We start from the raw sequence: 11,924 nt of genomic DNA, 5'->3' as shown, positions 1-11,924 counted from the left end.
TTTAACCAATTTTCTAAGCATTTCTATAAACCTACTAAAATCCAACTTGCACCCCACTCTGAGATTAGTCTTTCCATTGCGTCTGTCCCGCTAAGAAGAATTTAGATGTTGCAGTCTGCACTCGACATTTTTACTCTCAAAACACCCAGCTGCATGCATAGCACTCATGATTGCTGCTTCTGTTAATGGAATTTGCTCACTTTCATATTGGAATCCTACAATGGCTCCTACATCACAGTTGTCCCGAAGTAGCACCTTTTATCCAACACAGTAGCAGTCACAGATTCTTGTAGAAAACTTCAGTGGTGGCTACAAGCTCCAATGATGTCATCTTAAAAGTTTCAAACCCCAAGCTCAGTGAAGTTGGCCATGGACGCCGCCTCCCTTGGGTGGGGAGGGGGCATTTCAGAGGCATTTTGGTCCAAGGCTTTTGGACAAACCAGGCCAACTTTCACATAAATGTCTTGGAGTTGAGGACTGTCTTCCTAGTGTTGCCAGGGACTCCAATACAGCCTTCTGCAGGGTGTGATTTCCATAAAAACAGACCATGGCAGTAGTTTTGTTGCATCAATAAACAAGAAAGAACCAGGTCCTACCCCTTATGTTGATAAGCTGAGGGTCTGGCAGTTGGGAAGCTGAAGATCTGGCAGTGGGTGGCAGTCTTCCACCGCTTTCTGGTAGCAGCATACATTCTGGGTGATTACAGTTGCCTTGTGACCATTCTCAGCTGAGATTTACCAATGCCTTATGAGTGGTCCCTTAGTCCAACAACAACCAAAAGGATATTCAGTTGTTGCGGTATTTTTTGCTGTGACCCTCAAACCCCCTCCCCTCCCCTCCAGACACCAAATGCAGCAGTTATTTTGCCATGTTTCCATTTCTGGGACAGCCACCAAGGAATACTTGTTTTAGCAATGCCCCCCCCCCCATGTTCTGCATGCATACACAGCCCTTCTCTTTATGTCCATATTCTTGCAGAAGGCATTGATGTGCAAGGCAACAGTTGTACTCTTATTCCCCTTTTGTCCCAAACAGACTTGATTTACTGTTGTAAGGCCTCACTTGAAGGAGCATCCCAGCTCCCTAGATCCCAGTCCTGGATGTGATCAGTCACCCCTCTGGGGACCCCCAACTGGACCTACACATTTTGAAATTGACCACTTGGTTTCTCCATTTCCAAATACCTAAGGATGTTCCTCTGTCCAATAGGTACATCATGGGCTAACCCACAAGACATTGACCGTTTCTCAGTTCCTATAATGGATATACTATGCTTCCTCACCGCTTTTTGACTGGATCCAGTGCCTCCACTATCGCGTTAGATGCAGCTATTTTGAGCAGTCGAGTTTTCACATTGGGTTTCAGGAATGCTGTCTAGCCAATAAATAATGCAAGGCCTTTCTAAAATGCACTTTAGGCAACTGTACAAGTCCATCCTGTACTTTCCTCTCCTCCTTATCTGATTTGTCCATAAAGACAAAGTAACATTAAGAACATATACTTAATTTCTTCCCCCAAAGTAACTTCAAAAGCAAATATTTCTGTCCATTCATCTACCAGTCTTTACATTGGGTGTGCATAAGACAACTGCATTTTTACAGTCAGAGGACAAAGTCATTCAAAAGGGATAAACAGCTTTTTGTTTTATTTGTTCAAAATAAATTGGAACAAAATATGTCCAATGTATCACTTTAAAAGACAGTTGTTTTTCTGATGCATAGTCTTGGCTATCATGTAAAACAAGACCTAACTCCACTAGAGTCATGGCTGCCTTTTCCAGAAGCAATACACTAAATGATGTCTGGGATGTTGCCACCTTTTCTTCCATCCATATCTTTATTTAACAGTACATACCTCCAGGGCTACAGCATCATCCACAGCTGCCATCCTGAAGGGTCTTTTGTCATATTACTGAGGGTCTGTAATGTGGGATTCTGACCCATGGGTTGGATTGAACATACTAAATAGGATATGAAAGTTATGTAATTACCATAGTGCTGTATCCTTGCATTATAATCCATTTGGTACAATGACCCTCTGACCTTTCTCGCTCTTGTGGTGCAAGGCCTGAAGAATCTGCATAATTCAGCTCACTGGGTCCAAGGAAGCTCAGATTTGTAGCATCTGCATCTTAGAAGTCAGACTAGATCTGAGTTAACTAAGGGATGGGTGCATTATGGGAAGAAAGGTGCCTTAAAGGCGAATAAGGCTGGAGCACTAGTTTTGCCAGGTTGGATCTGACAAGCAGTTTGAGGACCCCCCCCCCTTGTATCAGACAGACTGAAATGAAAATGAAAAAAATCTATCCTTATGGTAAGTACATAACTTTCATTTCATGTTGGATGAAAGGAAAACTGGTTTACACAGCTTACGTTATTCCGATAGCTCTATTTTAGCCAAGTGCAAGATGATTTGTCCTACTGGAGAGTGCAGTCTGTAACTGCCCTTCAGGAAGATCTACAGCAGCAGCAGGAAAAATGCTTTGCACCTCTTTGTAGTCTTCATCTTATAGCACAGATGCTGATGTTACTCTAATCTGTCACTGGAAAAGTTTTCACTGGCAAAATCACTGTGAACCTTACCATGAGAAGAAGTTTTCACTGGCAAAATCACTGTGAACCTTACCATGAGAAGAATGAGAAGCAGAGTCCCATTTTGCTTGCTTGACTTTTTTTGTTTTGGATAAACTTGATTTCCTCTTTAGCCTGCTCTGTGTAAAAAAAATTACTTTGATCCTCCAGGTGAAGAAAAAATGAAAACAGCTGGATACAACAGTTTGAAGTCTGAATCTTACACCCGCCTGTCGACATTCCCTGATTGCTGGGATAAATTTGCTTCTCTTCCACCTATCTACAGGGAATAACTGTATTCAAACACTCTGTCTCCAATTTTTAATGCTTTGCCCTTGTACCACAATTTTGTCAGGATCAACTCTTTCTGCTGATATTTTTGCATAGTTTCTAATATAGGTCTTGGCTGCTTTCTCATGGCCAGGTTTGGCGCATACAGTCAGTGTTGCCCTTTCAATTAACAAATTCTGCTGTGGAATACTACTCCAGTTGCTTATTTGTGCTTTCATAAAATTACAACAATCTGTTCCTTCCATTTTCTCTAGTACAACAGAAAATATCAGGTTTTCTCAGCATCATCTGTCCTCTAACTCTATTTTTTTAAACAGTTTTTGAGAAACCTCCATCAGCCAGCTTTTTTCTTCACATCATTGTCTGATTTTTGCAGTTTTCAGTTCATCAGAACGCTAGGTAAAGTTTATATTTTTCCAGCATTTTATTGCTTGAATTGAAATATTCTTTCAGTGTTTCATTTATTTTAATCACCTCTGAGTACATTTGATTTATTTTTTCAACTAAATTACTGGAAGCCATCTCTTAAACCAAAGCTGAAGCTTGAACGGATTCAAAGTATTAGTGAAGCATGGACCTGAAATGGATCTGTAGATTTTTTAACACCTTTATCGCATTATGACTTGTGATCCAGGCAAACATAATTTTATGTAAAAGAAAATGAACCATATTAACATGTTCACAGTTACAAACATTATACATCACATATATTCTATACAATGTAGTCAGTTCAACATTACATAAGTCTGTGAAGTCCTGCCTTCCCTCAAGTGTCATTCCTCTTCCAAAACATTTTTTTCTGCATGTATTCCCACAATTTCCATTTTTTTTCTATGCAATTTGCTCTGACCGTTTTCTAAAGATCCTGCATCCAGTTATTTTCTGTTACAGTATTCACTACTAAAAATAGTAGACTTTGATTTCCATTTTCTAGTATTGCTTTTTTGGCAGATACTGCAATTCAATTTAACAAGACTTTACTTTTGTCTAGGCAGTTCCAGTCCAGTATTGAAGCTCAAAAAAACATTTCCTTAGTTACTCCCATTTGTTTACCCCCAAAACATATGTTCTTAGTTGCTGCTTACTTCATCAAACCTCCAGCATTTTCCATCTGCTTGGGGTATAAAATGGCTATGCAAACACTTCCAAGCAAAAATCATAAACCATCCAGTCTGTTTTGCATATTTGAGCCCTACATATGTCCTCCCATTGTTTTTTTGTGAATTGCATATCTAATCTGTCTTCCCAGTCTTTTCTAACATTCTCTGATTCTTCGTTATCAAGCAGCATTTTATATTCCCTACTAATTTATCCCTTTTTTAACGGTAGCTTCCGTTCTAGATTCAGCTAAAATCTCTACCAGTACAGGTCTTTCTGTACAGCAAAGTAGAAAGAGGGTAGTAATTTTAATTTTATTTTTATTTTTTTTCCTTAACTGTGTACAGCTTTCTGTGCAGAGCTTGTTGGCTTATTTAATGTGGCTTTTTAGCTGACGTGAAAATTGGTTATGTATTTGTTCAGGTACATAAGGTTTTTCACCTTTGAGTTGTGAGATTGCTAACCTAAGCCTAGAAATGTTGATCATAGACATTGTAATGCAATTCAGATGAATTGCACTTTGACTTTTTTCTATGTTGCCCCATGTTTTCATTAGTTTTGAAAAGGTAATTGGCTGGAATGGTCCTTAAAGTTGTGAAATCTGCATGCAGGCTTTATCTTCAAGGCAGTGAATAATTTCCTATCTTTGTGTTACACTGAGCATTCCCTTTTGTGGTTATTGTAGTTTTTGACGTGAGATGAAATGTGCTGTTGCTGAGTAGTTGAAAGCACTGATCTGTCATTTGTATTCATTCCTCAACATGTGGGTCTCTGATTTGACCCTCTGCTGTTCCCTACCCACAATGCCTCATTCCCCAGATTACCTTTGATCTGGTTTGCCACTGTGACAGGAAGCATAGTGATCTTTTGGCTCGAGCTCTGCTGAGAGTTTCTAGTACAACTTAAGCAGATAAGTCAGTTTTTTTTTTTATCTCCCATTACCTGAATTCTTTCTAACCCGCGGTGGTGGTGTTGTGGTAGGGTTGTCGCCTCACAGTAAGAAGCTGTCCAGTTCGATTCTTAGCTAGAGCGTCTTCTGCGTGGAGACATGCGTGAATGGGTATACCTTCGTTGAAGGTTGTGTCAGGGCTGGTAACTCGGCACGTAAAAATCAACTACCAGTCATTAGCGGACCGGAGTTCCGCTGTGGTGACCCCTAACCGGGAAAAGCCGAAAGACACAAACAAACCTGAATTCTTTCAACTGTCCTCTGCTTATATATTTAAAAACAAGTTTGTTGGTCCATTCTTGTGGGACTTTATCTTTTCCCTTTTTCTTTCTGGACTGTAAGATGTCTGATAAACCCTTAGGGTTTAAGAAAGTGCACTTCCTGTGGGCACAAGATTCCTGTGTTGGACTTCCACAAGGAATGCGTGTACTGTCTCAGCCCTTATCTGGAAACCTTCTGTCCCATCTGTGAGGGGTTTCATTCACGTGTGTTGGCTGACTGAAACAGTTTGTGAGAGATGCAATTACATAAAGAAGATATTCTGTGCTCTCTCCCTCACAGTATATCTGGCACTGAAGGTTGTCAACGCAATCACTGCACCTAAAACACCACCCACAACTACACAACACACCCCCACATATGTGGAGGTTCTCAACAAAAGCAAAAAAAGGAGACCTCAGAGGCAAAAACACATGACTCCACAACCCTCCACATCACATACCATACATAGTCCACACACCATTGTCTTGCAACCACTAAGGCCTAACCATAAACCCAACATTAGTCATAGGAGACCCCATTGAGAGACACAGATGTGCCTCTCACCAGACTGGATAAGGAGAAAGTCGCAGTTAGTTGTTGGGTGCCAGAATTTGCCAAATCACACACACACTCAAGTCTCAACAACAGGTACTGTTATGATGTCCTAGTCCATGTTGGCGTGAACGACTTGAGACTTACCTCCCTGGAGTATGAAGAGAGACGTGATTGAGCTCGTAGAATGTGTCCCAGTCAAGTGTGTCCCTAGCCTTAAGCAGCATTCTGCAATCACCCAGAATGATGCCTCAATACAAACAGAAAATTATTGACTGATTTAGTTCCTGGTGTCATTCCAGGAGAATCCAGTGCCTGACAGCCTGGGAAGATGACAGACCACGATGTGTTGCTAGAGATGGCCTGCATCTGTCTCACTTGGGCTTCTGGCAAAGGCCCTAGCCTCCAACGTAGTGTCTTTTATAAGAAAAGTCATGAGGTCGATACTGCCAACATAAAAATTTAAACAAAACACAAATTAAAGGTCATGCTGCTAAACTCTAGGGCTCTAAACATGAAACTGCACTCATTGCAAGCATTCTTAACCCTGGAAGATGCTGACATTTGTGCAGTCATGGAAACCTGGCTCAAAGCTGCGGAGAGCACCCTAGCCTTACCTGGTTACTCGTACTATCATACATTCAGACCCCGAAATGTGGGCAGCAAAGCCAAAGGAGGTGGGAGTTTTAATATATATTAGACTCACACCTGTAGGCTGGTCAAACAGTATGACGCACAGGAGACATTCCAGTTAACCGGTGAGAAGACCCCTATTCAAATTATAGCTAGCTACAGGCCTCCAAATTTGAATCAAGATGCCCACTCCACCTATCTGGACCTCTTCTTCAAATCTGTCAAGATTCAACCCTTTACCCTGATCCTGCGTGACTTTAATTATCCAACCATAGACTGGAAAAACTACTCCTGCCAGAACACGCATGGCCAGAGATTCCTCTATTTTTATCGGTGCAAATGCCATGGAACAGCTAGTAGATACCCCCAAAAGAGATGGTAATGTCTTGGACTTGTTATTAAACAACATGAATAACCACTGCAGCACCCCTACGGGTATCATCCTGCTGGTAAGATCCAACCATAAAGCGGCCACTTTAGAAGTCACCATCTACCCCCCCCCCCCCCCAGCTAGAGTCAAACAAAAAAAATTCTCCAGAGCTGATTACAACCTCCTGAGGGGTAGTATAAACAGCTTCACAGCCCCTTCCCCACTGTAGGAACTGGCACCAATGTCCAAATCTACATCAAAGCCATATACGCGCATTTATATAGATGCATGGAATCAGGAATACCTGACCGGAAAAAAGTCATCCTCTGCAAGGAAGAGTAAACCTGTCTGGTGGACAACTGCAATAAACTATATAACAAAGGAAAAATTGCTGTCCAGGACCAGGTGCCCAATTGGAAGCAATCTCTTCGTAACCTGAACAAGCAAATAAGAGCACTAGTGAAATCCTCTAAAGCCAACTTTTGAGTCCAGATTGGCCATATCTACTAGAGAAAATCATAAGGCCGCCTTCACATGTCCACAATCTCAAGGGAAGCACCCAGATCTGTTCAGAGCTAGTGGTCAAAGACACCACATACACGAATGCTGTAGATATAGCCAGTCTACTTTCTGACGGATTCAGCAAAAACTTCTGTCCCCCCATCAGTAAATCAGGACATCCCGGGTACCTGCCCCCCACCCCTTATCTCTAGGGGAACAGGTCATAACTGCCCTCTCAAAGGCAAAAAATACAGCCTCCATGGGACCCAATAACATCCCAGGCTGCATCCTATATTAACTCAGGCATGAACTTGCAACACCATTAAGCACCCTATTCAACCAAAGCCTGAGTTACCGGCTTTGTCCCAGCCTAGTGTAGGACAGCCACTGTCATCTCTTTACACAAAGGTGGAGCATCCACTGATCCAAGTAATTGTAGACCCATCAGCCTAAGTAGGCTGATCTGCACGACCATGGAACAGATTATCATGGACCTCATTAACAGGGACATTGGCAACCTCCAGATACTCGACCCCACACAGTTTGGCTTTGTCAAGGGGAGATCATGCCTGTTAAATCTAGTTTACTTCTTTGAGATGGTCACCAAAGCCGTGGACTAGGGGAAGATGGTGCACACTGCCTACCTTGACCTAGCCAAAGTCTTCACTGTTCCCCACTCAGGCATAATAGATAAACTCTCTCAACTAGGCTTCAATCCATATGTTACCAGATGGGTAGCAAACTGGCTCATTGATAGAACCCACCTAATCAAAACAAGGAAAGTCACCTCAAGTGGTAGACCTGTAATGAGCAGCGTACCCCAGGAATTGGTCTTGGGGCGTCTGTTCGGGATTTACTTCTCTGATGTTCAGGTCAGAACCAGGGGGCTATGGCTGACCAGGTTTGCAGATGACTGCAAGCTGGGTGCAGTCATAAATTCCCTAAGTGATGTGGATGTCCTCCAAGAGGGTCTCAACCAAACAAATGACTGGTGCCAGAAACATGGCCTCAAGCTGAATGCCAAAAAATGCATCATCCCCTTTAGGGGAGAGTGACGTCCACACATGTTATCACATTAATAACGTCCTAAGTACACAATCAGTAGTGAGGGATTTGGGCACCCAGGTTGATAGCAACCTGACTTTGCCCACCATTGTACAGAAACCTTTCTATATGGCCCACCTCATAAGAGTATCTCATCCAGGTTCAAAGAGGTCATAGCATCCCTGTATTCTTCCCTTATAAGGCTAGTTATTGAGTACAACACCCCCTTCAGCATGTACCTCGCAAAGCACATGCAGCAGCTGGAAAGAACAGAGGTTCCAGGAGAATCCAGGGCCTCAAACCTTTGCCCTACACCGTTAGGCTAAAAGCCCTGTCCCTCTACTCTGTTTCATACAGACTCCTCAGAGGTGACCTCTGTCTGGCATACAAAGCAATCTCGGACCCTGCCTTGATGGGACTGGTGTATCTCCACAAGTCAAGCTCCACTCGAGCAACCCGTACGCACTGTGATGTCAGTAGAACTTGGGAGGGACAGATTTGTTCCAGAGACTCCCCCCATCTGTGGAGTAGACTCCCTCTCCATGTCAAGTAGAGTACCTCCTTATCCCCTTTGAAGTGTAACCTTGATAACTGGATGGGAAACAGGAAAATACACCTCTGGGATTCCACCCATGTCCCTGCTGGACAGGGACTTTGGGTGCTGACTTCTCTAAACATGGGCTAATCTCTTGGCTAGACTTATAAGGGCCTCTGGGCCAATAGCCTAGTAACCACCTATGATTTAAAGGGCCTGATTCCTTCCTCTTCCCAGCTGCGGGTTCTTCTACTTCAGGGGCTTAAACCTTGCCAAAAAGCATAAGGACATCTGGGAATATAGGAAACCTGGACAAGTCTGCCTCTACATCCAGCAAGCCTCCCAAAAAGGCTCCCAGAGCATTGGAGCAGACATCCTCGGACCCAAGCCCCCCCCCCCCTCTTCCTTCCTCGGGAGTAACTCTGGCTACTGTAGGATCTCCCTTTCAGGACAGATCTAGAACATCCTATAGACCTCCTTTCACATCTTTCATCATGTCTTCCTGTATCTTTCCGTAGTTTTTCCAGATCTGAAGTAGATAGGCTTATGACCCCACCTGGTCTGAGTCAACCCCACCTGGTCTGAGTCAACTTTTTCCTTTCAGGCCTGTTGCTCCTTCTCCGAGCCACTCTTCTGATTAGGAGTCCTCTGGTCCAAAGGTCCCAAGAGTCCAGGTGTTTCAGCCATTAGTGATTCTCTGTCTCCAGCAGCTTCCCGGATTTGCTCTGCTCCAACCGTATAGGAGCAGAGTGGCTCTCTGAGCCAAAGCCTGTACATCTGTTGCGGAGGTTGACTTAGACTATGAAATTTACAGAGCATTCGCTTCCCCTGGAGCCTCAATGTTTGACAGCTAGCTTGGTGGCAACTCCCCTTTCAGAGCAGACAGACAGTGAGGCTGTAGTGCTTTCTGCCACAACAGCTTCGGCAAGAACGTCTTCCTGGTCTCCGGGCACATCTGCCTTCGAGGCGGTGGAGAGGGTTCTCTCCTTAGCAAGGAAATCCTCTACTCCAATACTTTGATCCACCCCTTACCTCCTTGGATACTGTGTCTGAGACCCCACCTCTGGGACAGCTGGCCCAGCAAAGTCTCCAAGCCATTCCACCCTTGGGAACCCCAGGTCTCTTCTGATACTTCCCCTGAGCATCACCCCAAGGAGGTACCCTGGAAGAGGTGGTGCAAGAAAAGGCACCTGGATACTGCCCAAGAATCCGTCACAGAAGACACAGATTTTTGAGGAAGGGAAGGGTCCCCAAGATCTCCACCTGAGTATGTCTCCTTAGGAGACATTTAGAAATCCTGCATCAAAAAAGTGGTTGGTCTACCCACCCTACCCTGGAGGAAACTGTTTTTGGTGGCTTTCTGGTATCCCGCCCACCTACATCTTGGGTGTTTTGGACAGACCCTTTCTGCATTCTTGAAGGGTTGTCTGACTATCCCTCTCTGGAGGCAGTTGGGGAGGGGGCACTTATCATTGCCCCCAGAAGCCTGAATAACAATCACAGATATCTATGGGAGCAAAGGATCCTATCCAGAGGCTACTCCATTCCCTTTTTAAAACATCCCAAACCAAACAGATCCCTCCCCGGTGTTCCACCTAATTGGAGGGAATCAGTAGCTTTGGAGATTGCAAAGTTACTAGACAAGAGTCATCCAGAGGATCCCCCTGGATCAGAGATTTACTCAATTCTTTTTAGTACTAAAATAGACAGGGGATCTGAGGCCAATTTTGGACCGGACATCTCTTAAGTCAGTAAAAAAAAAATCAAAATTCTGGATGGTCACGGTCCAGTCCTTTCTACCTGTATTGCAAGTGGATGGCTGGATGTGCTTGATAGACCTGTAAGACACTTACTATCATATCAAAATGAACAGATGCTCCAGAAGGTATTTCCTATTCAGGCTGGGAGCCAATCATTTCCAATTCAGAGTCCTTCCTGCAGCTGTCTTAAGACTGCAGGGATTCCATGCATTTTATTACCTGGACAATTGGCACCTCGTCAGGGATTTTGTTACACCTAGCCCCTACCTTAGGCATAACAATCAACATGCAGAAATCTCAATTAGACCTTGTCCAAGTAATGGACTTTCATAGGAGTGTGTCTGGACGCATCCAAAAGCTGGCCTTTCTCCCTCCAGGTAGAATTTCCACTCTGACTACATATCAGAAGATTCTGTCAGTACCGAATCCACCAGCAAAGTTAGTTCTCAGAGCATTGGTGTCTGATTACCCTGTTACCTACAGCAAGACTACATTTGAGAATTCTGCAATGTACATTAATAGTCCAATGGTCCTTGCACCAACATCCCCTAAGCTATTGGGTCAAACATTAGTGTGCAAAGACCCACTTCTGTGGTGGCTTCATTCTTCAGATATTTAACAAGGATGTCCCTTTCTTCTCCCCTAGCAAACACCACGTTGACCATGGACGCCTCCCAGATTGGGGGGGGGGGCATTTCCTGAGATGGATGGTTCAAGTCATGTGGGCATCGCAGGAGACCAATCTGCATATCGACGTCCTAGAGATGAGTGGTCCTTCTAGCATTGCAAGTATTGCACAGTTTCTTCCCCTAGGGGCTATTGTGATACAAATGGATGTCAGTCGTGTGGTACATCAACAAACAAGGAGGAAGAAGGTGTTACCCTCTGTGCTGAAAAACAATGAGTGTGGCAATGGGAGATCTCTACCAACCGCTTTCTAATTTCAGTGTACATGTGTAATATTCTAGTGGACAGGCTGAGCAAAGACTCTTTACGAACCAAAAGGAAAGAAAAATGTACCCGTGAAGCAATCTACTTAACACCGAATGCGTGATAAGAGACCTTGGGACCCAGGTGGGCAGTAGTCTGTCTTTTGATAGTCACATTGCCACAATAGTCTGGAAGTCCTTCTACGTGGCACACCTAATCATAAAAGGGTTCTCATCCAGGAAAAAAGAGGTCATCGTTCCCCTCTACTCGACACTCATAAGACCCACTATAGAGTACAACGCCCCTTTTGGAATTTACCTCACAAGACATCTGCAGCTGGAAAGGCCACAGAAGTACCTCACAGAGGATTACTGGACTCAAACAAATGCCCTACACTGACCGCCTCAAAAAAACTCCAGCTTTACTCCGT

The 11,924-nt window shown here is 43.9% G+C and overlaps 1 protein-coding gene across 1 annotated transcript in view; it reads left to right on the top strand.

The window, feature by feature from the left end:
* The window catches only part of LOC122792336 (reticulon-4-like), a 223,266-nt gene extending 212,629 nt beyond the window's left edge, over positions 1-10,637 (top strand). The window contains exons 4-5 of the mRNA XM_044060134.1: positions 9,274-9,281; positions 10,605-10,637. Coding sequence (XP_043916069.1) covers positions 9,274-9,281; positions 10,605-10,637 — 41 coding nt within the window. The remainder of the gene's footprint in view (positions 1-9,273; positions 9,282-10,604) is intronic.
* Positions 10,638-11,924: the final 1,287 nt, after the last annotated feature.

The sequence above is a fragment of the Protopterus annectens genome, chromosome 1.part2 (assembly GCF_019279795.1).
Source record: "Protopterus annectens isolate FY-2018-M chromosome 1.part2, PAN1.0, whole genome shotgun sequence".
In the NCBI taxonomy this organism is placed as follows: Eukaryota; Metazoa; Chordata; order Ceratodontiformes; family Protopteridae; genus Protopterus; species Protopterus annectens.
This window is presented reverse-complemented; position numbering and strand designations above follow the sequence as displayed.